General features: G+C 44.8%; 1 protein-coding gene across 1 annotated transcript; it reads left to right on the top strand.

The window, feature by feature from the left end:
• The first annotated feature begins 84 nt into the window (after positions 1-84).
• PRDX6 (peroxiredoxin 6) lies at positions 85-27,028 on the top strand. The gene is made up of 5 exons (XM_037907167.2): positions 85-2,972; positions 9,636-9,792; positions 21,879-22,025; positions 23,425-23,571; positions 26,023-27,028. The coding sequence occupies exons 1-5, from the start codon at positions 2,881-2,883 to the stop codon at positions 26,149-26,151; spliced, it is 672 nt and encodes a 223-aa protein (XP_037763095.1). The 5' UTR covers positions 85-2,880; the 3' UTR covers positions 26,152-27,028.

Here is a 27,028-nt window from a genome sequence, read left to right as displayed (position 1 = left end):
GTGGGAGGAGTAGTGTGTCACTGTCAGATGCTTCAAAAAGAAAAGGAGTACTTGTGGCACCTTAGAGACGAACAAATTTATTTGAGCATAAGCTTTCCTGAGCTACAGCTCACTTCAAGGAATGCATCCGATGAAGTGAGCTGTAGCTCACGAAAGCTTATGCTCAAATAAATTGGTTAGTCGCTAAGGTGCCACAAGTACTCCTTTTCTTTTTGCGAATACAGACTAACACGGCTGCTACTCTGAAACCTGTCAGATGCTTCAGTTCCCCAGGCGCCAAGAGGGAGAGGGGGGGGAGCGCCAGCAGTCAGCGCTGCGGGATATGGCCGGGGGTGGGTGGGTCAGTATCATGCAGGGCTTGTGGGGCCCTGGCAGGGCAAGATAGAGGTGGTCACGTGGGATCAGTTTTGTGAGTCAAGAAGCAGCAAGCTGAGGGTGGGAGCGTTTGAGGAGTCATGGTTACGCCCCCCCCCCCCCCCCCCCCCCCCCCCAGTGCTTGGGGAGACAGGGGCCATGTGCACTGCGTGTGGAGAGAGAAGGTTGAGGGCATCTCTCACCGCACAGTCTCATGGGCTCACAGTCTCAGAAGGTGCACTGCACTGCATGGGTGCCCTGAGTAGGCTCATGGATTCACTGTGTGTGAAATCGTCTCTCCCAGAAAACTTCATTGTAGGTCTGAGTAAATCATCCACCACATAGGATGGATTTAGCCCACATGAGGTATTTATTTGAATCCCAGTGCAAATTCAGAAGCTGCAAAATGCAAGCTATGGTTTAAAAGAAAATTGTCTAACGCCTCATGTCATTGTTCACAAATTGTTACAATGATCCAGCGTATACTTAAACAGCCTTGGGCCCAAATCCTGATTTCAGTGCTCAGCAGCTGACTACATTTAGCCCTTTGTCGTTTTACATAAATTCTCTTCAGTCTAAAGTCTGCATTTTTCTAATTTTGGCCCCAGTCCTGCAAATAATCCTCACTATTCATATAATAGGGTGGGGTCTAAATTAGCTTTAACACTCAAGAAAAAGATCTTGGGAGTAATTGTGGATAGTTCTCTGCAAACATCTGCTCAATGTTCTGCAGCAGCTAAAAAAAGCTAACAGAGTATTAAGAACTATTCGGAAAGGGATGGCTAATAAAACAGAAAATATCATTATGCCACTATATAGATGCATGGTATGGCCATATGTTGAATACTGCATGCAGTTCTGGTCGCCCCAGCTGAAAAAAGATATATTGGAATTGGAAAAGGTTCAGAAAAGGGCAACAAAAAATATTAGGGGTATGAAACGGCTGCCATATGAGGAGAGATTAAAAAGACCAGACTGTTCAGTTTACAAAAGAGACCTAAGAGGGGATATGAGAGAAATCTATAAAATCATGAATGGTGTGGAGAAACTGAATAAGGACATGTTATTTACATCCTACACAACACAAGAACTAGGAATCACTCAATGAAATTAGTAGGCAGGAGGTTTAAAACAAAAGGAAATAGTTCACACAGTGCACAGTCAACCTGTGGAACTCATTGCCATGGGATATTGTCAAGGCCAACAGTATAACTGGATTAAAAAAAAAAAGAATTGGATAAATTCCTGGAGGATAGGTCCATCAATGGCTATTATCCAAGATTGTCAGGGACACAACCCTATAGTCTGGATGTCCCTAAACTTCCAGCTACCAGAAGCTGGGACTGAATGACAGGAATGTATCACTTGAAATTGCCCTGTTCTTTTCGTTCCCTCTGAAACATCTGGCACTGGCCACTATCAGAGACTGGATATTGGGCTATTCACTGGTTTGATCCACTCCTGTGGTTATTCTTATGTTCTAAAGCCACACATGCATAACTTTACACACATTTCTGAAATGGGCCTGCTCATATGAGTAAAATTACACACATGCTTGGGCTCTGATCCTGCAAATTCTTTTCTAGCCACCAGTACATTATGTTTAAGGGGCAACTTTTTTCCTTGTGCAGACAGCTGCACCTCTGGCCAGTAATACTATCCTAAGAGCTTTTCTCAGAGCAGCTGATACAAAAAGTTGTATTAACAGAGTATGTTTTTATAAAATGCTGCTTTTTTATTATTCTTTTTCATGTTGCTTGCTTATCCTCATACTGTCTTAATAAAGGTTAGTTGCTATTTAGAGTTAATTGTTCTGTCTTTAAAATAGACTATTTCCTTAATGTGTGAGAACTGGGTTATGGAAGTGATGTTTACATGTTATTGGTGTGATTCCTATTTGTATTTTGGGTAGTGGCCTAGAAGCCCTAACCAAGGGCTAGATCAGTTGTTCCCAAACTGGGGGGTGTGGAGGAACATCGGGGGGGGGGGAGGCACACCAGGATCTGGGCAGGCCGACAGGGAGGACAGGAGGGAGTGCCACCAAGAACTCTGGGTTCCACTCTGCCCCCAGCCCTGACTCAGCCACAGCTTGGGCTCCAGCCCTGGCCCTCTCCCAGCCCCCCAGCCTCCTGCCTCAGCTCCACGCTTCCAATCATGGTGGGGGATGCGCACAGGTTCCATTACAGTAAGGGGGGGGGCGTGATGGAAAATGTTGGGGAGCACTACGCTAGATGCGACCCCAACACGTGACAAGAGACAGCCCCTGTTTCGAGGGCTTGCACGCTAAACACACAGAGTGACGTGACTTGCCAGGGGCCGAGCCAGGATTGGAACCCAGGCGTCCTAGCCCCCGGGCCGCTGCTCTAGCCACTAGCTGCGCACCTTGCAAGCCGCTATCCGCTCCTTCCGCCACAAATCAGTGGCCGCCCCGCCCTCGGCAGCCGGGCCCCGCCCCCTGCAGAGGCTGTATCGGCCGCTGCCGCCGCCGTTCCAGCACGTCGCCCGCGGGGAGTCAGACCGACAGCCATGCCGGGACTGCTGCTGGGGGACGAGGCCCCCAACTTCGAGGTGGACACCACGCACGGCCGCATCCGCTTCCACGACTTCCTGGGAGACTCGTGAGTGGCGCCGGCCGTGGGGGGGGCCCGGGGTAGGGGACAGAGACCCCCACCGCCCCGGCTTGGGGGGTGGGTTTCGAGGTCTGCGGGGGTGGGCTGGCTTCTCTTCCTTCTCTCTCTAGGCGGGGCTATAGAGTTAAGAGGCGTGGGGGGGGGTTCCTCTTTCCTTCTCTCTGGGGGGTTATAGGGCTAGGAGGTGAGGGGGGAAGAAGTGGCTGGGCTCTTTTCCTCTCTGGCGGGGAGGGGGTAATGGCTGACTGTTTGTTTCTACAACATTTCTTACAAATCCTAAATGTTGGGACTAAGCTGTCTGGCAATCCCTTGAAGTTTGAAAGAGGTATTTCCATAGTAAGACTACTATAGGCCAGCATTTTCACAGTCGACAGCTCCATGCATAACATACCTTCCTGGGGAACTCTGCATAGGATCTTTAGACTGTCTGTTTTTCACCAGTGGAACGCAGCAAGTACAGTAGTTAAAAGGGGACTGAGGATTTAGCTCACCATAGGTACTATTCAGTCTAAAGCCCATGTGTCTTCCATAACACTAATAGGGAGCATGCTGTAGTGTGAAATACAAAGGGCTGTGCCCACGTTGCCAGAACATGTGTTATCAGGCCAGTCGCGCAGTATCCGAGGATGACATTTACTGGTATGAACCAGTGTGGGATTTGGAAAGAACAGGATCCCATGTAGGCTTTGAAACAGCTGAGTCATTTCTGACCTTGTGTAAATAAGCTCTAATATTTCATGTCCGATTACTCATATTAAATAACAAGAAAGGCAAACGGATCAGACAATGGAACTTGGAAACAAATCTGCATCTTTATACCCCATTTCCCCAAAGGGGAGGTATAAAAGACTGTTAACTTTCATGCTCTGTGTAGAACAACCTCAGCCCCCAAAGCAATGTGACTGAAATAAAAAGACGCTGCTGTGCCAGTTTGTTCAATATCCATTGCCCAATGTTTGTTCATCTGAAATTATAGTAACAGTCATTTCAAATGCGTTTTATGGGTCTGGGATGACGGCAGTTTCCTGGTAGGGCATTAAAAGGCAGCAATTTTCCAACATAATCTGGTGGCACGAAATTAGGGAAGATTTGAGAGAGTAAGTAGAGGAACTATGCTGCTGGAGACAGTTCACATAGCACCATGCGCTGTCAGGTGCCCTGAATGGTGGAATAGAAGGAAACGTATTAGATTTGGTTGTGAAGGAAGTAGGGATAGTAAAAAGCTGAAATCTCTACACTGGGGCAGGGCCACAGTTGTGTGACTTGATTTGAGCTGGAGAAGCCACTGTGATTGACTGTCACTGGACTGCTGCTGGGCCCTTAGTGGAGTTTGATGGGAGCACAAAAGCCAGCCCTGCAGAAGGGGATGGTTTTGAAATGGTCTGTGTTCATGTATTCCATGAGGAAACAGTCTGTTACCGTAGTGCCCAAAGCTTGCCACCTGAGGGCCAAATATATTATCTCAAAAGGGCAGCAGACAGCCAAGGGGAGGAACAGGACTATGGGAATACTCCTGGCGCTGCTCCTTGGGCTGTGGGAGACTGGTGGGAGGCCATGCACCACATTTCCCTCAGGTAGCAGCATGACTGATGCAGAGGCTCAGGGCACAGCTTAGGGTATTTGCTTTCCATTCGTAATCAAACAAATGTTCTGCTTATCACAATTGCCCTCCAGGGTCACAGACTAGGCACCACTGCTCTAGCACTCATCACAGGATACTGGGAATCAAACTGGGTTCTCTTTATTCTATCACACCCTTCCTGTGACTTGACTTCCCAGAGCCTCAGTTTCCTTATCTGTGACATGTGTGCTACCTCTTAGGGGTATGATCTCAGTTCATTATTGTATTTGCAGTACTTTGGCCTGGTCTACACTAGAATATTAGGTTGGTTTAACTACATCCGTCAATGGTGTGAGAAACCTACACCCCTGAGCAGTGGTGTTATGCCGACCTAAATCCCCAGGTAGACAGTGCTAGGTCGTTGAAAGAATTCTTGTGTTGACCTAGCTTCTGCCTCTTGGGGAGGTGGATTACCTACATCTACAGAGGTAGTGTCTACACTGAAGTGCCACAGCAGTGCAGCTGTATTGCTGTAGCATTTTAAGTGTAGATAAGCCCTTTGAGTTCCTTGCATGGAAGGCATCGTTGAGGTGCAAAGTTTTCTGTAAACTTGGGTTGTCATTTTTTATCCCAAGATTAGCAATGGTGGAGTGTATTGTCTATAGATTGGGCTTGGAATGGAATCAATTCTTAACTTAGCAATGTTTAGTATATTTTGAAGCACTTTACAAGGGAGGGATAAGACCATTATCCTATGTTATAGGTAGGCGGTGCTAGTGGAAATGAAGTGCACAGAGTCCATCTAAGTAGTGGGGGAAGTAAATTTTATAAAATCCAGATTCCTTTGGGACTAGGGTTCACATTTACATATCAGAATAATTTACCTGGCCTCTGTCAGATACAAATGGGTGTCCTGTCAGCTGACTGAGCTTGGGGGATGGAACAGACTGAGGTTTGCTATACTGGCCTTGTTTGGACGTGTAGGATGGTGGCTTTTGGATGCAGTCAGATCTAAAAATCCCTCTATTTAAAAAAAACAAACAAAAAAAAACACCTGTTATTGAGGGTCAAGACACTGGCCAGGAGCCAGGGAGAGAGAGAGGGAGAGAGCGCGCGCCCCCCCCAGAGAAGGGAATATCCATAAAATCAGATTCCTATAAATGCACCACTCTTCAAAATCCATTGCTAGGTTTCTAGGCACAGTCATGGGTTTTCATAATCCTCAGCCTGTTACCCTCTGTACACCCAGTTCAGCATTTGACCTTCGGAGGTATTCCTGCTGGACTACAAACTATTTGAGCATAGTTCATTCTGCACCACTCAGTCAGCTAAATAAGCAAAGAAAGTAGAGCTGTCAATTAATTGCAGTTAACTCATGCAATTAACTCCAAAAAAATTAATTTGGATGTTTTTCTACATTTTCATATCGATACCTCTATCCCGATATAACGCGGTCCTCAGGAGCCAAAAAAATCTTACCGTCTTATAGGTGAGACTGCATTGTATCAGGGTAGGGAGAGGAACCGCTCCCCGCCCCAGCTCACCTCTGCTCTGCCTCCGTCTCCTTCCCTGAGCGTGCCGCCGCTGCTCCACTTCTCCCTCCCTTCCAGGCTTGCCGTGCCAATCAGCCGTTTGGCACGGGAAGCCTGGAAGGGAGGGGGAGAAACAGAGCGGCGGTGGCGCGCTCAGGAGAGGAGGCGGAGGCGAGCTGGGGCGGGGAATGGTTCCTCTGCCCCCCCCCTTACTTGCTGCACCCCCCCCCCACTCACCTCTCTTCCCACAAGCGCGCCGCTTCTCCCCCCTCCCAGGCTGATTGGCCTGGCAAGCCTGGGAGGGGGGAGAAGCAGAGCTGCAGCGCGCTCAGGGGAGGAGGCGGAGCGGAGGTGAGCTGGGGCAGGGGGGCCCACAGCAAGTAAGGGGGGGAGGTGCAGAGGAACTGCTTGCGGTAATACAAATTTAGATATAACAAGGTAAAGCAGCCCCGCTCCCCGGAGCGCTGCTTTACCACGTTCTATCCAAATTCACGTTATATCGGACCGCATTATATCAGGGTAGAGGTGTATTGTATTCTGTGTTGTAATTGAAATCAAAGTGTATATATTTGATTATAAATATTTGCACTGTAAAATGATAAACAAGAAATTAGTATTTTTTCAGTTCACCTCATATAGGTACTCTAGTGCAATCTCTTTGTCATGAAAGTGTAATTTTAGAGCCTACAGGTCCACTCAATCCTCCTACTTGTTCAGCCAATTGCTAAGATAAAAAAGTTTGTTTACATTTACAGGAGATAATGCTGCCCCTCTTCTCACTGTCTGGTGACGCTGTAAATAAGAACAGGTTTTTGCATGGTACTTTTGTAGCCGGCTTTGCAAGATATTTATGTGCCAGATGTGCTGAAGATTCATGTGCCCCTTCATGCTTCGGCCACCATTCCAGAGGATGAGCTTCCATGCTGATACTCATAAAAAAATGCATTAATTAAATTTGTGACACAATTCTCCCCCAAGGAGTTTAATGTCCCCTGCTCTGTGTTTTACCTGCATTCTGCCATACATTTCATGTTCTAGCAGTCTCAGATGATGACCCAGCACGTGTTCTTCATTTTAAGAACACTTTCACTGCAGATTTGACAAAACGCAAAGAAGGTACCAGTGTGAGATTTCTAAAGATAGCTACAGCACTTGACCCAGGATTTAAGAATCTGAGAGGGATGACATGTGGAGCATGCTTTCAGAAGTCTTAAAAGAGCAACACTCTGATGCAGAAACTACAGAACCCGAACCACCAAAAAAGAAAATCAACCTTCTGCTGATGGCATCTGGCTCAGATGATGAAAATGAACATGTGTCGGTCTGCACTGCTTTGGATTGTTACTGAGCAGAACCCATCATCAGCATGGATGCGTGTCCGCTGGAATGGTGGTTGAAGCATGAAGGGACATAATAAATCTTTAGCATCTGGCACGTAAATATCTTGCAACGCTGGCTACAATAGTACCATGAGTACACCTATTCTCACTTTCTGGTGACGTAAATAAGAAGCGGGCAGCATTATCTCCTGCAAATGTAAACAAATTTGTTTGTCAGAGTGATTGGCTGAACAAGAAGTAGGACTGAGGGGACTTGTAGGCTCTAAAATTTTACATTGTTTTGTTTGAGTGCACTTTTTTGTACATAATTCTACATTTGTAAGTTGTACTTTCATGATAAAGTTATTGCACTACAGTATTTGTATTAGGTGAATTGAAAAATACTATTTCTTCTTTACAGTGCAAATACTTTTAATAAAAAAATATAAAGTGAGCACTGTACACTTTGCATTGTGTTGTAACTGAAATAAATATATTTGAAAATGTAGTTTAACTATTTTTGGAGGTTTTCTGTCATAGAATACCATCTATTTAACAGTGTGATTAATCATGAGACAGCCCTAAAAGGAAGTGCAGTTGGGAGTTATTTTTAATTTTACGTTGCTCCCCATGGCATATTTTGAAAATTGACAAGTCTATAGTAGCCAAACTTGGCAGATTTTCTGCCTTATCTCTACAATAGTTTGAGTTTTTATATTTCAGTGGTGTTACAAGTTAGCTGGGTAGTTTTCACCAGATAATATACAGTAATAAAAAGGTGCAAACCCATAAACTCCCCTAACAACCATGCTCATCACACAGTAATTCAGATCTATGAGCTAAACTGTAACTTGTTTTGTCCCTGGGTAAACACTGCTGGTGCAGATCAAATAAGGTGGAGGCTGCACAGGCTAGTGTGGACTAATGTGTTTCATGTCTACTGTGGGTCAAGTAAAAAAAATGCTGTGTGGCAAGTACTGTATGTATCTGGGGTCAGGATTTTTCATAGAGAAACTTGATGTTGGGATTACTAATGAGCTCACGGCATGAGGTCCTGTCACTTTTAGCCGTTACGGAGATCCCAGTTAGCTAGCTAAAAGTGTTCTAAGAAATGCTTACTACTTCCTTTTTAATTATTGAGTCCTACTTACAAAGAGTCTTCAGAGATGAAGAACTTTCTGTAATAGTGCTTATGTGGGTTGTTTCCCCATTTTTTAAATTTATTTATTTACTTATTTATTTTAAAACGGTCCTTCCCCAGCTTATCAATGGGGAGGTGATGTGGCCTGGTGGATAGAGCAATGGACTGGGATGCAGGAGACCCCCCCCCTCACCCCACCCCACTGGCCTGATAGGTGAGCATGGGCAAGTCATGTCCCCTCTGCATGCCTCAGTTTGCCCATCTGTAAAAGAGGTGCAGGTATACTGACCACCTTTATAAAGCACTTTAATATCTACTGATAAAAAGCACTATGTAAGAGCTAGGTATTATTTATCACACCAGACCTAGAGCTATCACGGCACATCAGCTGCTAACTACTACTATTCTGAGGTTCAGTATAACAAAACTAGGCCAGGATAAGACCCAGCACCTTATTTTAAAGGCGTGTCCCCATCTAGAGGTGACTGACCAGATGAAAACTGCACAGAAGGTAATAATTGAGGTTGTAAAATATCAGCGACCCTTTCAGGATGTTAATTCATGTGACTTAGTAGCGGAGTCTTGTTCCAGTGGCACTAAAAAGGTCTAACGAGTATACCATATACATCGGCATTAACTTTATGGTGATTCTACTTGACAAAGAAATGCAACAATGTTTGTCCTGGAGGATGGGAGCGGAAGTGGCAGCCCCTGGAGACAAATCACTTTAAAGTTTTTTAGTTTATTATCTTTTGATATGGTGACATGTGAACTGTGGGCATCATTAAGCTAAAGTGGAAAGGCAAAACAGGGAGATGAGAATGAAGAGTGAGGATTGGGGAGAAGAGTTCTAAAAGCCTGAAGGGTCATTCTGCAAGATTTGCTTCACCTCAGCCTCTTACAATGATGGAGACACAAGGAGGATCTCTTAAAGGAATTCCTTGCTCAGTTGATGAAGAGATGAACAGTGCACTTAATTCCTGAGGCCAGCAAGCTTAAAATACCATCTGCAGCTGGGTATTTCTCTGTGTGTCTAACAGATTCCTAATCAGAATCTGGGCTCATTCTGTTGCTGTTCTCCATTCTGTTCCCTTTCAGATGGGGCATCCTCTTCTCTCATCCCCGTGACTTCACTCCCGTCTGCACCACTGAGCTGGGTCGAGCAGCAAAGCTGGCCCCTGAGTTCAAAAAGCGCAACGTTAAAATGATAGCCCTCTCTATTGATGATGTCAATGACCATCTCGCCTGGAGTAAGGTATGATGATGTGAAGAGGTGGCAGCAGGGAACTCTGTGAGGGAGCCCTGAATAACTGCCTGTATTATTACTAGCATGTAGAAGGGTTGGTCTTGCTTTGTAACATAAGCACACTAATGGAATAAAGCCACTGACTGACTGACAGACATACACTCATTGCCAATACATATGGTAGGTGTAGTATACACCACATTAATGGGTATGTGTATGGTATTAAAATATAAATAGATGTGTGTTGGAAAGTTATGTTAACTGAATGTACTCTGCTCTCCCTTCAGTTCTGTACACCCATGCCAAGTATCCCACAACACTGCAAAGCTGAAGGCAACTTTGTCATTAGAAAACAGGAAGCCTATCAAAGCCACAATACACGAATGGCATATGCTAGCGCAGGTTAGGTTGTACCTCTACGCCCAACTAGTTTGGGATGTAGTATTTAAAACAGCTAAGAAAGGAACAGAACAACAAGTTAAGGAACTGGTGGGTTGGATTTTTAATTAAGTATAAAGAGTCTTGAAACTTTGTAAAAATCACACTATAAATACTACCAGCTGACATTCATGACTTTGAAGCGCACCTTTTACATAAGGAGAACATGCTGCGAGAATTTGCTTCCCGGAACGAAGGTACTTCTGTCCCCTTTTCATATTGTGCTGCTTTGTATTTAGACAATAAATGTGGCTAAATTCAGTCTCTAGAACATTTTTAAGAACAAACTGTCAGTGTAGTTAAACAATTGGCCAGGCTACACCTTTTCGTCACTACTCTACCTCCACCCCAGGTTCTGGGTCTCAGAAATCTTTGCTGCTTGTAGGGGTTTTTTTGTTTGTTTTGTTTTGACTCTCTCCCATGCCTGATCAGTGGGCTCAGTATTTTGATCAGAGTGCAGATATTTGTAATTTTATTAGAGGATATGACTCAGCTGGCTTAGCTCTGCCCTGTCTATCCCTCACCTTTTCTTTTCGTTCTTGAAGTGGTTGATTGTCAAGCTTTGAAGCTAAGGCTCTGCCTCCACCATATGAAAAGGAGTATGGCTTTGTATTAGTCACTTCCTTAATGCTGCCTTAATCGCTCTTGGCATAGTCCAGTGTTCATGGCATCCTAATCATTCTTGCAGCACAAAATTCCTTCAAATTAGGAGTTAGACAGGAGGGAGTTTCCTAATGTGTATGGGAACAAAATAATGCCCTCAGAGAAAAGTCAGCAATTGCTGAGACCTGCAGGATAGACTGAGAAAAGGGTTGTGGTTGATAACCACCTGAACGTGCACTCCCAATGTGGTGCCTGGTCAAGAGAGCTGAAATTATCCTTAGCTGCGTAAGTTGGAAAATGAGTGTGAGTAGGGAAGTGGTGTTACGTCTGTATAGGACTATAGTGAGACCATTACTGAAATATTGTGCACAGTGCTAGTATCAATACTTCAAAAAAGATGTGGAAATATTGGACAGGGTTTAGAAAAGAGCTACGAGTGATTTCAGGTCTGGAAAATGTGCTTTTTAATGAGCTTTGACGTTCAAAGAGAAGACTAGAGGTGCTTTGATCATCTTCTGGAAGTCCCTACAGCAAGAAGGTTTATATAAGAGAGGACTCTAATCCATGAGACAAAAGGCAGAACAAGATTCTGTATCTGGAAGTGGGAAGCCAGAGAAGTTCAGACTAGAAATGCAGTGCAAATGTTTGAGTGAGGCTAACGAACTATTGGAACAACTTACCAAGGGATGTGGTAGCTTCTGTATCACTTGAAGTCTTAAATAAAGATTGGATGTTTCCTTTTTGAAAGATCTGTTTTAGTTCAATCAGAAGTTACATGCTTGAGGCAGGAATTACTATGTGAAAGTCTATGGCCTGTTATGCAGGAGGTCAGACTAAGATCATAATCCTTGCTTTAAAATCTATGAATAACTTCTCCTCTCAGCTCTTGTGAACACATTTCAATCCTGACTTGCAATAACCCCAGCTCTTCCAGTCCTCCGTCCCCACAGAGTTCTACCAATACAACTGAATATTGGTCTCCAGCAGTTACTGCTGTTCTGTTCATGGGTGGCTTTAGCAAATGTTGCCAGTTCTCATGAACTGGGAGATTGTCTCACTGTTGAAGCAGCCTATACATGTACAGCATTATAGAAAACTTTGAAATGTCTGTTTAATGTGCACAAGTTTCCACTGGAAACTAGAGATTAGGCTTCAAAATGGTTCCCAAAAGGAAAATGAACTAGGATTTGAATCAGACTGCTCAGTTTCAGCATTCTGGTAGGGATGGTGTGAATCATAAACAGCAGCTGACTCTAAGACAATGGCATGACACCTTCACCAGTTGGTTAATGTGAGTTTGAGAGTAGAGGGTCACACTGGGACTATGAGCTTTTGAAGTAAGTGGAAAAGAGCCCTGCTGCATCAGAGACAGGATTAGTGAGGGAGAGATGATAAAACACCAGTGGGATGCTCCAGTGGGTTACAGCTCTTTCTTGTCAGCATCTAACTTACAAAGTATGGAAGGCTGTTCTTAACAGAAGCAAAGACAACTGATTGATTGATTTTTGGAATCATCTTTGTACATTTGATACTGGAGACAATTCACATGTCTATGTTCCTCTGGTCATTAAACTGTTGAAATGCCAGGATAGATCCCAGGAGAACTAGAGAAGCGATTAGGGTAATGCTGGAGACCCAGAGCACTGAACTGGGATGATCACAATTCAACTCTTCTGTAAGCAACAAGCCAGGAGCAAAGCACCAAGAGACCCCTGCTCAGTTGTTGAACACAGCAGACAGCTTTAATGACAAGAGATAGCAAACTGGTTTGTAGATGAAAGCTGGTCATCATCTGTCTAGACAAAGGCAGACTGCATGAAATCCTAGACTGAGGCCTATGAAATAAGGATTGCCCTTTAAATTGCAGCTTCTTTCATAACTAGATCTAACAAAAAGGAGATTAGAGAAGGAGCATAATTTAGCTAAAGAGTCAGTTTTCTCAATCTGTGCTGCTATTGTCCAGCAAACTTCTCTTTGGATTAACCATAGAAGTGTCGGGCTGGAAGGGACCTCAAGAAGTTATTTATTCTAGCCCCCCTGCGCTGAGGCAGGACCAAGTAAACCTAGACCCTCTGACAGGTGTTTGTCCAATCTGTTCTTAAAAACCTCCAATGATGGGGATTCCACAACCTCCCTTAGTAACCTGTTCCGATACTGAGTTATCCTTAGAGTTAGGAAGTGTTTCCTGATATCTGACCGAAGTCTCCCTTGCTGCAGATTAAGCCCATTACTGCTTGTCCTACCTTCAGTGGATTTGGACAACAATTGATCACCATCCTATTTATAACAGCCCTTAAATTAAGCTCTGAAATAGGCTTCCAAGGGAGGCAGTGGAATCCCCATCATTGGAGGCTTTTAAGAACTGGTTGGACAAACCCCTGTCAGGGACGGTCTAGGTTTACTTGGTCTTGCCACAGCATATGGGGCTGGACTTGATGACTTTTCAAGGTCCTGACCAGCCCCATGTTAATTCATTAATGCTTATGAAGAGCTTTGTGATAACTGGAGAAGAAGCGCTGAAGTTATATAAATTATGGTTCAACTTGCTATTCAGTCAGTGTCCCATTTTATATATGCAGAAGTGATGTTTCCCTCTTGTACCAACGGAGCTTGTTCTCTAGTATTCTACTGTCAGTGGCATCAGTCAGTTTATAACTTGCCTGCCCACTCACAAGCTGTAGTAGTCTTTATATGCAGTCAGTGAAAAAATATTTTCATCTTTCAATTAAGTGATCAGAAGGAAAATTTCAGTATTTGATGTTCTGCTGATATAAGCAAGTGACAAATAGCTTTCAGAAAGTGAGATCTTCATTCCCCAAGCTAAATGATCACTGCAGTGATCACCAACATCTGATGCTACTATTACCTTAGCAGGCATCAATGGTCCTGTTTTTCATTGCTGTCTCAGCCCAACTACCCTCAGCATCTTCAGGTGAGAAAAGCCTACTGCCATTCGCTTCACTGACACCGGCTTATTTTAACTTGGACAGAGGGAAATACCAGTGTATAGGGGAGCTGAAAGAGCTGTGGATTGTTTCACTGCATTGAAGGGTGCAGATTGCAGTTACTTTTTATGAAGCTCTATGGCAGTAGGGGAGAGACTGGAATGACTTAGCTTCTCAGAAGTCATAACTAAATCCTGTGGATTCTTCCTCCGGGCTCAGCTTTTCCTGAATGAAGACACTTGATTGATCCAGAGTTATGTATCTGATGGGTCACTTAAAGCATTTTGAACCTCTGAACTGTTTAGCGATTGTTCTGTCTTAGATATTGCTGCTTCTGTGCTGCTTCTCCTCTTTGTTTTACTCTCATTTAGGGGTATTTGCATGAAAAGGATTGGCTCCCTCTGGAGCAGATCTCTCAAAACAAATAATCATGCTAATAATCTTTCAATAAACAGGTGAGGAAAGGAAAAATATCATAGAATTATTTCTGGGAAGCATCAACAGCTCTAAACTGGATACATTTCAGGGGCTGTAATAGAAACAAGAATATTTACCTATATCAAAACAGTGGAGATGGCTGTAGTGGAGTTTAATTTTGTTTTTCAGTTTTGATGGAGAGACTTTGAAGCTTTGTGGAATGATGCAGGATAATGCTGCATGCCTATGAATCCATCTAGCAGCTTCCTTTTATTGGTCCATTACATTAGTGATGGGCTGCCTGGATCTAGAAATGGGTGAGACCTCTTTCCAGGCGAGCCGGTGCATTTATTGTCAAATTAGCCCTTGGTCTCTGAATGCCAAACACAGTGTAAGTTGTAATGCAGGAAGCTGCCCCTGCTAGACTGGACTGCAGCCACCAAATCATTTTCTTGAAGCTTTTTCTGGACTCCTGCCACGTGCCTCGTAGACTTAGATGAAAGTCCAGAATGCCATGTCTTTATCCACTAAACCGCTCGCTGCACATCACACCAGGCTATGGAGTAAACTTAGATCTCAGGACTTTGCTGCTAAAAATAAACTGGAGAAACTGGCAGTTGTGCACGTTACCCTCCAGGCTTCCCGTGAAGCCAGTTCACTTTTTTTCATACAGAATTTCATGAGGTGCCTGGGGATTTACAATGGTTCAGAAAAGCCACAATCCTTTAATTAAAAGAGAATAATCCAGTCCAAAGACTGACAGACAGCGCAACACCAAACAGGGACTAGTGCAGCCAGTACCTTGCCGATGACTCTTGTGGTGAGAGGGTATGAAAGGCCAGAGGAAAGCTAGGACTTGGTTTAGGTACCCCGTCAGACTCTAAATCCGGAGACTCTCTTGCTCTGGATTGAACAGTCCGTTCAGTGAGCTTTCTAGATCCCTTTATAGAGCAGCACTCTGTTTAGACTCACAGACTTGATGATCATCTAGCCTGACCTCCTGCACATTGCAGGCCACACCCTCACCCACCCACTCCTGTAACAGACCCCTAATCTCTGGCTGAGTTACTGACGTTCTCAAATCGTGGTTTAAAGACTTCAAAGTTCAAGTTACAAAGAATCCACAATTTACTTTTCCCTCCAACAGAAACAACTCAGCAAATTAAACACCAATTTGTGAAATGTTTGTCAACCTGAATCTGTGCTTCTTTGTCTGAAGGATTTCACCCAGCTCTACTCCTAGCACATTTCTGTTTTACTGCACCCACAAGTGTGTTTTTTTTTTTTAATTTTAGTTTCTTTTTAAAAGTAAAAACATCAAACGAAACACTGTGTGTGAAACAAAATGTTAGATTCTGGTCAAACTTGAATTTTTTTTTAAACTTCAGTTCATCAAAAAAAAAAAACCCAAATCAACTTGCATTTTGTTTTGGGTGAAACCAAAACAGCGCTTCACCTTGTTTGGCCACCAAACCAGAAAAACCCAAACCCAATTATTCACAAAGCTCTAGCTAGGAGGCTGCAGTGGAGATAAAGATTATTTCAGCCCCCAAAAGCTCACAGCTTAATTCTATACAAGATATAAATAGTAGTAACAAGACATCTGTCTAATTGTATAAAATATTGTTGCCATCCTGTGGGAATTGTAGAAGTCTTAGAGTAGCATAAAGAGAATATAGAGAGACTTTTCTAGACTCATTAGGAGTTGAGTGGTAACAAACAAATTTAAAGTATCCTTGAGGAATTGCCACCGCATTAGGTTTATGGCAATAAAGAGTTGGCTGTGACACATAACCAAAGGATCAGTGTTCACATAGATACTGATATTGTGTGGGAGACTCCAATGAAAACGGGAGAAATAGTTCAGTGCTGGTAGCAAGAGAGCTGCTGTTCTGGGAAAACATGGTCTGTTTGCCTCAGACTTTTTGCAGTTCTACAAACTCTAATTGGCACAGTGGCGCTGCTCTTACTATGCTGTGTAAACACTAAGCAAGTCACTACAAACTATATAAATACATTTTTAAATGGGACTTGGAAAGGACTTGACAGACTAACAGTTTAGTCAAATCCAAACTCAACCCTAGAGAAAGTGTTTCTGCTCAGAAAATAGACTCTTTAACTAGGCCAGGTTTGGATTAGGGCATGGAACCAGTTTGCGCCACAATTATCTAGTACTAATGTAGGACAATCTTACCTATTCTGGTTGTAGATAATCTCTTCACTGTTCCAAAACCACAGCATATCAAATTGACTGTGTTTCTCTGCCAGTGTGACAGGGTGGACCACTCACTGCTAGACTGGCATCATCTCCTGGCCATTCTGAGGAGTAGCTCACCTGGTCAAAGGCCCATCCCATGGTTTCTCACAGTCTCTTTCTGGCAGTCTGCAACTCCCTCTGTGGCTGGCAGGGGAGCCCAGGCCCACCCTCTACTCCAGGTTCCAGCTCAGGGACCCTCCAGCCAGCAATCAAAGTCTGTTCCCTTCTAAGCCTCACTGCCTTTCCCTGAGCCCTCTCCTACCTTCCTCTCTCTCTCTCTCTGGGTTTTCCAGCCCAAACACACTTCCCCTCTCCCAAGGAGTGACTGCAGCCCCCTTTCTGCTGTGAATTTCCTGCCTTTATAACCCCATCTAGCTGATTCCTCCTTAGCTGGCCTCCCTCACTCAGTCAGGGGATTACCTAGCCACCTCTCAGCTGCCAGCCTGTTGGGTTAATTAGCCCCCTTCTTTGTCTTCATTAACCCTTTCAGGGCAAGCATGAGCTGAACACCCCATCACAGCCAGGCCTGGAAGATAAGTTGTTCTTACAGGTTTCTAATAGTCTCCTTGTTCACCTGCCTTTTCCATTCCAAAACCTCAAAACTTGCTTTTTAAAAATAGCCATGTTAGCTCTGCTGCCTTGAAGTCCCAAGAGCTGTCTGTGCCCAGTTCCAGAGGGGGCAGAGAGTCCATGGAAAATAGAAATGGAACTCTTAAGGCCCTGTCCATGCTGGTAGTGAAATTGTATCAGGGAGATAACTATATATTAGTGACCTGGAAAACTTGAATTAATAATAGCTGTGTTTGGAGCACACTGCCCAGGCAAACTGTGCACCACTGAGCTATTTTAAACCTGCCCTGAAAATTAGACTGACGGCCTTGGTTAATGCTAGGTGGGGTGGATACGGTGTAATTTTTTTCCCAGCAAATGTGCATTGCATTTTCCATTCGAATCTGACTTAGTCTGCATTCTCTCTTGTGTTTTTTACCCTCGCCAGCCAGTACTGAGGATAGTCAGGTAACTTGTCCTGGGTGTCATTGCTGGATCTAGGCCTAGACTAGAGAGCAAAGTTCCATCCATTAAAGAACAGGGACTGAACGTATCCTTGATCTAAGTGGTGCAACTGTTACTGACGTCGGCATGTGTTGTACCTGCTTACCCCAGGTCTAAATTTGACTCTAGCTGTGTGTAATGGGACCTTTTTAATTATCAGAGGTGCAGTCCAGGGAATCGCATGCACTGAATGATTCACATCCATCATCAGTGAGCCCTCTTTATCTGAGCTCCAATTCAAAAACTTTGCCCAAAATATGGGGTCTTTCAGCACATATTGTAAGTGTGATATTGATTGATGTTGCATTGTACTACTTAAAACTAGGGCTGTCAAGTGATTAAAAAGATTAATCACGCTGTTAAACAACAATAGAATACCATTTATTTTAAATATTTGGATGTTTACTACATTTTCAAATATATTAATTTCAATTACAACACAATAGAAAGTGTACAGTACTCACTTTATATTTAGTTTTGATTACAAATATTTGCACTGTAAAAAACAAAAAAAATATTTTTCAGTTCATCTCATACAAGTACTGTAGTGCAATCTCTTTACCATGAAAGTGGAACTTACAAATGTAGAATTATGTACCAAAAAAAACCTGCATTCAAAAATAAAACAATGTGAAACTTTAGAGCTTACAAGTCCACTCAGTCCTACTTCTTGTTCAGCCAATCACTCAGACAAACAAGGCTGGTTACAATTTGCAGGAGAGAATGCTGCCTGCTTCTTCTTTACAATGTCACCTGAAAGTGAGAATGGGTGTTTGAATGGCACTGTTGTAGCCGGCATTGCAAGGCATTTACGTGCCCATATGCTAAACATTTGTCTGCCCCTTCATGCTTCAACCACCATTCCAGAGGACGTGCTTCCATGCTGATGATGGGTTCTGCTTAATGACAATCCAAAGCAGTGCGGACTGATGCATGTTCATTTTCATCATCTGAGTCAGCTGCCAGAAGCAGAAGGTTGACTTTCTTTTTTGGTGGTTTGGGTTCTGCAGTTTCCGCATCAGAGTGTTGCTGTCTTAAGACTTCTGAAAGCATGCTCCACACCTCGTCCCTCTCAGATTTTGGACAGCACTTCAGATTCTTAAACCTTGGATTGAGTGCTGTAGCTATCTTTAGTAATCTCACATAGATACCTTCTTTGCATTTTGTCAAATCTGTTGTGAAAGTGTTCTTAAAACAAACATGTGCTGGGTCATCATCCAAGACTGCTACAATATGAAATATATGCAGAATGCAGGTAAAACAAAACAGGAGACATACAAGTCTCCCCTCCCAAGGAGTACAGTCACAAATTTAATTGACGCATTATTATTTTTTTTATCAGCATGGAAGCATGTCCTCTGGACTGGTGGCTGAAGCATGAAGAGGCACACAAATGTTTAGCATATGTGGCATGTACGTGCCTTGCAATACCGGCTACAAAAGTGCCATGCAAATGCCTGTTCTCACTTTTAGGTGACATTGTAACTAAGAAGCAGGCAGCAGTATCTCCTGTCAATGTAAACAAACTTGTTTGTCTTAGCAATTGGCAGAATAAGAAGTAGGACTGCATGGACTTGTAGGCTCTAAAGCAGGGGTGGGCAAACTACAGTCCGTGGGCCAGATCCAGCCCTCCAGCCATTTTAATTCAGCCCTCAAGCTCCCTGCTGGGGAGCAGGGTCGGGGGCTGCACCACACGGCTCCTAGAAGCAGCGGCATGGCCCCGCTCCAGGTGGGAAGCAGGGTCGGGGGCTGCTCCACGTGGCTCCCAGAAGCAGCAGCATGGTCCCCTTCTGGCTCCTACATGTAGGGGCAGCCAGGGGCCCCCGCCCACGCAGCTCCCGTTGGCCAGGAACAGCAGCCAGTGGGAGCTGCAGGGGCGGTGCCTGCAGACAGGGCAGTGTGCAGAGCTACCTGGACGTGCCTCCGCATAGGAGCGGGAGAAGAGACATACCTCAAGCAGCTCCCGGAAGCAGCGGCAAGCACCGCCTGGAGCCTGCATACTTGAGCCTCTCCCCACACCCCAACCCCCTGCCCCAGCCCTGAACCTCTTCCTGCCCTCTGAACCCCTCAGTCCCAGCCTGGAGCACCCTCCTACACCCCAAACTCCTCAGCCCCACCCCAGAGCCCTCATCCCCCCCAGAGCCCTCACCCTAATTTTGTGAGCATTTATGGCCCACCATACAATGTCTATTCCCAGATGCCCTGAGGCCAAAAAGTTTACCCACCCCTGCTCTAAAGTTTTACACGGTTTTGTTTTTAAATTCAGTTATGTACCCCCAAAAAATATGCATTTGTAAGTTACACTTCCATGATAAAGGGTTTACACTTCAGTACTTGTATGAGGTGAATTGAAAAATACTATTTCTTTTATCATTTTTACAGTGCATATATTTGTAATAAAAAATAATAATATAAAGTGAGCAGTGTGCACTTCGTATTCTGTGTTGTAATTGAAATTAATATTGAAAATGTAGAAAAACATCCAAAAATATTGAATAAATTTCAATTGGTATTCTATTGTTATAAGTGCGATTAATCATGATTAATTTTTTGAGTTAATCTTGTGAGTTAACTGCGATTAATTGACATGCCTACTTAAAACATAACTTTCTTTATATAAAAAGAAAAGGAGGACTTGTGGCACCTTGGAGACTAACAAATTTATTTGAGCATAAGCTTTCGTGAGCTACAGCTCACTTAGCTCACAAAAGCTTATGCTCAAATAAATTTGTTAGTCTCTAAGGTGCCACAAGTCCTCCTTTTGTTTTTGCGAATACAGACTAACACAGCTGCTACTCTGAAACCTTTCTTTATATAGTGTTTGTAACAGAGGTAAAAGTGCTTCAGTCATTTGTACTATATGTACTACAACTTCTGGTGTAGCCCCTGCTGAGATGAAGGAATTCAGTGTCTTCCGTCCATACTGATAAACAGAGTTTGCGTAATGTTGTTCTTCACAGTGGACTCCCGCAACAGAATAAAATCTGGTCCTTGGAAGCACAAGTCCATTCTGCCTACTGCTTTAGTGCTGATGCAGAGTATTCAATTTCTCCCTCCAGTCCCTTTACACCCAGACAAGGGCACATTCAACTGTACTAAAAGGGGGCAAATTCAAAACTGATCAGGTGAAATACACAATTTAATCACATTGTGTATCTCGCTGGCAGAGGAAGTTGTTGAGACCAAGCCTGGGGTAAGATTCAGAAGAGATGAGATGTGGATACCAAGGCTATCCAGAGCTGTTATAATCACTGCTAACATTTTGGAAGGAATATTAAACTTTTCTAGCTTTGGAACTTATGTCGGTCTCTCAACTATTAGACTAGGGCATGACCTAACATGGGGGGCAGATTATCTCACATCTGCTATGGTGGGGTTTGTACCCCTTCCTCTGAAGCATCTGGGTTCTGGCCCCTGTCAGTATACTGGACTAATTGGACCTCTGCTCTGATCCAGTTTGGCCAGCCCTCTGTTCCTTTGGTTGGTGCCTCAAGGTTCTTTCTATACTATTCTTCCCCTCCCCAGGGAAAGTTCTGTAAAGGAAAATAGGAGTCATGATGTTGGGTAAGAGACTGTAATGATCCTAAATCTAGTCCCTTGGTGCCGGCTGTACCTCCCCAGCCTGCTCCCCACTGCCTGCATGCCACTGACTGATGGGGTTTGGCAACTACAGGAAGGAAAATGTCCTCTCCTCTTGCAGCAGTAGTGCACTTTAATTGCAGAGTAACATCAGAGCACTGAACGGCAGCCTCACTGGCAGGGAAAGCCCATGGCGGAGTATGACTGGGTTATAAAGGATGAGCAAGTGACCCATAAAGCTCCTTGCACATCCTACAAGGAACATCAACCTGTACTTAAAGGCAGTGGTCATCACAGTAAACCATCTCTTGTGACAGAGCTCTGATGGGTGCTGGGGGAGGCATTTGCTTGTCTCTGTACAAACTACACTGAGGCTATTGCTTAAAAATGGTAGAAACCAAAGGTAGAAACCAGGCACGCAGTCAGTGTGGTGGTGGCGGATGATGGGAGAGGGAGCAAGTAACTGTAATTGTAAAAGTGAAAGAAGTTTTCTCTCTACACTGTAGCCCTGTTCCTCCACGCATCTGCCCTCTTGTCCTCTGCTAATGTCACTCCCAATGGGTAATTACAGCACTGAGATTCGAATTCAAAATCTTGTTTAGAAAAGAATCCCCCACCCCAGAAATCTAAGGTTGCCTGAGTCACGAATCCTCATTGCCTCGGCCCAGGAGTACCATGTTAATCCATACATTGAAATCCGGAGGTGTCGCTCGTAAAATTGGAGCGGATCTCTCCCCCCCTTTTGATCTGAGTCTTCAGAAAGTGCTGAGCATGCCTGTGCTTTCTCTCCCCTCCTGCTACAGGACATCAATGCTTACAATGGTGATGAGCCCACAGAGAAGCTCCCCTTTCCCATAATTGCCGATGCAAAACGGGACCTTTCAATCCAGCTGGGCATGCTGGACCCAGACGAGCGGGACAAGGATGGCATGCCGCTGACGGCGCGTGTGGTGAGTACAGGCTGCATGTGGGGCACTAGTGTAGACCAGGTGTGGGCATGAATAGGGTTGGATGAATGGGGCCTAAGCCCCTGGTGCCTTGTCTGTACTAGCACACTACCCCAGTGCAGCAGCCTAAGTAACTAGTCCATTGCATACTAGTGACTAGAGTAACTGACTGGCTGGAGAATGGAGCAGATCTTCAAAGCAATTCAATGAATCCTGTCCCGCTGAGGTTTGCCAATGTGGGGGGTTGGGTGGGTGATCCCTCTCCTAGCTATAGCTACCCTCAGTTGGGTAGGGAGACGGATGAGGGAGACTATCCAGGAGCCACTTGCTTCTGCCTCCCAGCTACATGTTAGTTTGCTGATCCTGCGCTCCTTTGTCCTGCTGAGAGCGTGACGAGATCGGTAACACTCCTTGTCTGGGATCTCAAATGGGCAAGGAGTAGAACTAAACAGGGGCAGAGGGCCTCTGTGGATGCCTAAAATTTGTTTTGTGACGTTCCTTCTCCCCTCCAGCACTAACATTAAAAGACCGTTATTGTTCCCTTTCAAGGTAGGGACGCACAGAGGGAGGTGGTGATAATGCTCCACACAGTAAAATAAACCACACACCTGAAATATTAGATACTGCATAAGAGCAGATGGCCGCTTTTCCTTTGTATGTGGCTGCATCTTTCCTCTACAAGAGATGAGGCTGTTTTATAATAAACATAGTGCCATCAATGTAAATAACACCGGTTCTGTCCTAAATGCTTACAGTCTAAAATGGACAGGACCCATGACTGCCTTTCAGAAGAGGGAGAGCATAGGGATTGTGGGTAGGAAGGATGGTCCTGCTTTTGAGCAGGGGATTGGACTAGATGACCTCCTGAGGTCTCTTCCAACCCAAAGGCCTGGTCTACAGTAGTGCGGGGATCGATCTAAGTTACGCCACTTCAGTTACATGAGTAAAGTAGCTGAAGTTAACGTACTTAGATCTACTTACCGCGGTGTCTTCACTGCGGTAAGTCGACGGCTGACGCTCTCCCGTTGACTCCGCCTGCGCCTCTCCCCCTGATGGAGTACCAGAGTCAACGGGAGAGTGCTTGGCGGTCGATTTTTTGTGTCTAGCCTAGACATGATAAATCGACCCCCCCGCCCCCCCCGCCCCGCTGGATTGATTGCTGTCCATTGATCCAGCGGGTATTGTAGACAAGTCCTAATAATCTATGATTCTATGGAGTAGGAATTGCTTCGAAGGAGGCAGTGTGGTGGTTGATGGATGAGAGAAACTATCCATATTGGAATACCTGTCTCACTGAAATGTGGCTTACCTGACACTGTTAAATGCTTGTAGCTGATATAAATTCAGGTTACTCTTCTATTCAGATTCCCAGAGTATCTCCTTATGTCTCTCTGCTGTTCAGGTGTTTGTTTTCGGCCCAGATAAGAAGCTGAAACTGTCAATCCTCTACCCAGCAACCACTGGCAGAAACTTCGATGAGATCCTAAGAGTAGTGGATTCCCTGCAGCTGACTGCAAAGAACAAGGTTGCTACCCCAGTGGACTGGAAGGTAAATATCTATAGAGCTACAACCCAGTGCTGTAGGGCAGTTCTGGGTGTAGAGAAGGACCATTCCTAGAGCCTCTGTGCCCATTCTCAGGAGAGGTGAAGTTAGGTAGTTATCATACAGAGGATGTGCTAAGAGACGTGGATCGTGAGAATCCCGGCAATCCTGGGACATGCTAAGGGCACTCCTTGAGGCTGAGAAGTAGAGCTGGCTGGGAGAATTCTGACTAATGTTTCATCGGAATTTGCTGATTTGGCAAAATCAGACTTTTGTTGCAACAGTCCAATTTCATCGACGTTGCGATGGAATCCAGGCATGCAGACTGCCCCGGGGCTGGGACTCCATTCCCTGGGGTGGAGAATTTGAGTTTTAATTCCTAACCAGAGCAAACCAGATCTCAAAATAGCGCAATCCTTCACGAAACGGAATTATCTTTCTCCACACAGCTCTGCTAAGAGGTGTAGTAACAGTGGGGAAAATAACGGTAACAATGGCACTGTCCACATTGCGCTCGTTAAGAGTCATACGTGGCTGGTTTAGTGATAATAAGTTCTTTCCTTCTGTTATCAGTGTGGGCTCTGCAAGGCTAGGGCAGAATGAGCTGGATTCTGCTCCTGCTTGTGCATGATAAGCAGAATTGTTGTGCCAATTGCAGAGCCCAGTGCTGCCCTGGTTTCAGAAAAAAACTCTCTTGCAAACAAACCATCTGGAGTCCTCCAGAGCCCACAAAGGGGTTTTGTCTTTCTTAATCTGAGAAAGGAGACCCATGTCCTACAGAAGTTGACCATTCTGATGCTTGCATACGTTATCTGTATCAAAGAGAAGTCTCGTTTGATCCATGGTATCTTATAGACCCATCTAGGTCACTTTTCCTAATGGAAAAATCTTCATAGCTTTTCATGATTAAACTAAACAGCTCTCTCCTGTCGTGCATGACACTGGGAAGACTCTCTTTTCATCCTAATTATGAAGCACTCTCTTTAAAACCCAGCTGAGTACGACTATGTATAACTGCTGCCTTATTAAAGTGAGATCTTCTGGTGCAGGTAAAATCCACCATCTGGCTGTGGGCATCCTTCTGACTTGTTATCATCTTAGTGAACTGGCTAGAGTTCATCACTGGCCTTGGACTTGGGACTGCTTAAGGATAATAGAGCTGTACTACTCATGGAGTGTTGCTTTTAGCTTTAGTAGAGGCTGACGTCTTAGAACTCCGATCCTCCTGCTTCAGTCCTCACTGCTGCTGTGAAATGCCCTGTAGCTGGGGAGTGTGGTAAAAGTCTCAGTAGACACTGGGTTAGTTACTTGGTGTTACAGCATCAGCTAAGGTTCCAAAAAGAACTCATGACTTTGGCTGAGCTTCCACCTCCCGACTCTTCAGTTTTGCACTGGTGATGCGGGAGTTCCCTGTGCATTCATACAAACAGCATGGTTTTTATACCGCTCCTATTGCTGGGGTGTTCATAAAGGACCAAAGGGAAAGGTTTTCTTTGCTGCTTCTCCGGGCCTGAGGTGTGTGGCTTTGTGGAAGAGTTATTTTGAGAGGGGAATTCACAAAAGCTGGGGGGCTTAATGGAAATTCTACCCTCTTTGGGGAGATTTAGGTGATGTCTCCACAAGCACTCACTGCAGTATAACTTATGTCACTTGGCTGTGAAAAAGTCACCCCCTTGAGCGACATAAGTGACATGGACCTAAGCGCCGGTGTGGGTAGTGTGATGTCTGTGGGAGAGCTTCTCCCGCTCACACAGCTACCATGCTCGTGGGGGTGGAGTAGTTAAGCCGACAGAGCTCCCTCCCATCGGCTTAGAGTGCTTACAGTGGCGCAGCTCCACTTTTCTAGCCCGGGGTCAGCTTCCTCCTTGTGAGCAGATCAGTGGTGATGACCAGGTGAGTTGTATTGTCGCGTAGGAACTGATCAGCAAGCTGGTGTAACGTGTTCCCTGGTTGGAAGACAAGTAGCAGGCAAAGGTGTAAAGATGAAGTCCCCCTATTTTCCCTTTACATCCTTCTGTAAGTTACTCATCTGGCTGCACCTCCCTCCTTTGCTGCTGCAATGTTACTTGTCTTGTGCACCAGCTGACTGCTGAATTGGTCCAAGTTACATTGCTGATGCCTGTCTCGCGCATACCCCATCTTCATTCAAGTCACTGCTGAATATGTCCCAGAGGCTTCATGGCAGCCAGATGTCTTGCTGCACATCTGAATATGGCACAGTGGGCTCAAGCGTATATTCATTTTCCACTCCTGCCTCGGCGGGGGTAACACCTCTTTTGTAACTGGTGAAGTTTAACACTGGTGTGGAGGGTGGCATGTGCACATCAGTGTATATGGTGACTAAGGTCTTAATGAAAGGGGAGGTCCGGGAGGTTAAAATCTCGCTTCTTAGCACGGGAACCTTGTAGAGTCCCTCGATTTCTCTGCTTCACTAAAATATTCCCTGTTTCTTACCAGCGTGGAGACCGTGTCATGGTTATTCCCAGCGTGCCAGATGATGAGGCCAAAAAGCTGTTTCCTGAAGGAATCTTCACCAAGGAACTCCCGTCAGGCAAGAAGTATCTCCGTTACACCCCGCAACCTTAGAGCAAGTCGCTGCCAGCAGAGATAACAGACTGCCGATCATGTGGTTTTTAGCAGAGCCGTTCACCTTGGGGTGGCCTGCGTGGGGTGGGGAGGGCAGACAGAGGCTGCTCCAGGGAGTAGTTGTCAGAACAGTTAAACTGACAGCTGCCATGCCTGGTGTTAGCTTCTCAGGGAGCCTTCTTGGGGCTGGCTCAGAGTTGATTAGAGTCATGGCAGATGCTGGTTCTGGTAAGCCATGTGATCAGCAGCCTTGTATTATCTGCTTGAAACCAGCTGAGCTGCAGCAGTACAATATGAAATTCTTGATTATTCATCCACTTGGTACTCACCCTCCACACACCTTTATAGCTAGAAAACTGAAATGTGCTTCTCCACTGGGAACTGCTAAATATATGGAAGAGGATGATGGATTTGTAATAGTGCTGAACGCTTGTTCTCATGGGTCTCTCCTATTTTAATATTGGTGCTGGGGCAGGATGGAAACACTTCATGCTTCAAAAGAAAGATCCCATCCTACAACAAGACGCACCCCTGCAAATAATGATTCACAATGTGACAAAGATTATCAAAGTAGCTACAACTGGGCTGTGAGAATTGCTGAATAAGCAGCCAAAATTGGATGGGGTGGTAGCTCATGAATTGTCCAAACTGCCATGTGCCTTTAGAACTAAAATTACTCTAACTTGTTAATCAAAAACTTACCTTTGACAAGTTTGTTACCAAAGCCGATGCTGCATTAGAGGAGCTGTAGGTGCATCTGTAGCTACATGGCTTTATTACAGACCTGTATTTCTCATGGGGTTTTTTGCTTAGATAGTTGACGATTTTTTCTTTTTTGGAGGGGGGAGTTCAACAAATAAAGCAGCATTTACCAGAA

This window comes from Chelonia mydas, chromosome 8, assembly GCF_015237465.2.
Source record: "Chelonia mydas isolate rCheMyd1 chromosome 8, rCheMyd1.pri.v2, whole genome shotgun sequence".
Lineage (NCBI taxonomy): Eukaryota > Metazoa > Chordata > Testudines > Cheloniidae > Chelonia > Chelonia mydas.
The sequence above is the reverse complement of the archived record's forward strand: the minus strand, read 5'-3'. Positions and strand labels throughout refer to the sequence as shown.

What these genes read in the sequence shown, in the direction of transcription:
- PRDX6 (XM_037907167.2), top strand. Translation starts at nt 2,881, where the DNA reads ATGCCGGGACTGCTGCTGGGGGACGAGGCCCCCAACTTCGAGGTGGAC. An exon ending in CACGACTTCCTGGGAGACTC is followed by an intron (nt 2,973 to 9,635) that starts GTGAGTGGCGCC and finishes GTTCCCTTTCAG; the next exon opens with ATGGGGCATCCTCTTCTCTC. An exon ending in ACCATCTCGCCTGGAGTAAG is followed by an intron (nt 9,793 to 21,878) that starts GTATGATGATGT and finishes CTCCTGCTACAG; the next exon opens with GACATCAATGCTTACAATGG.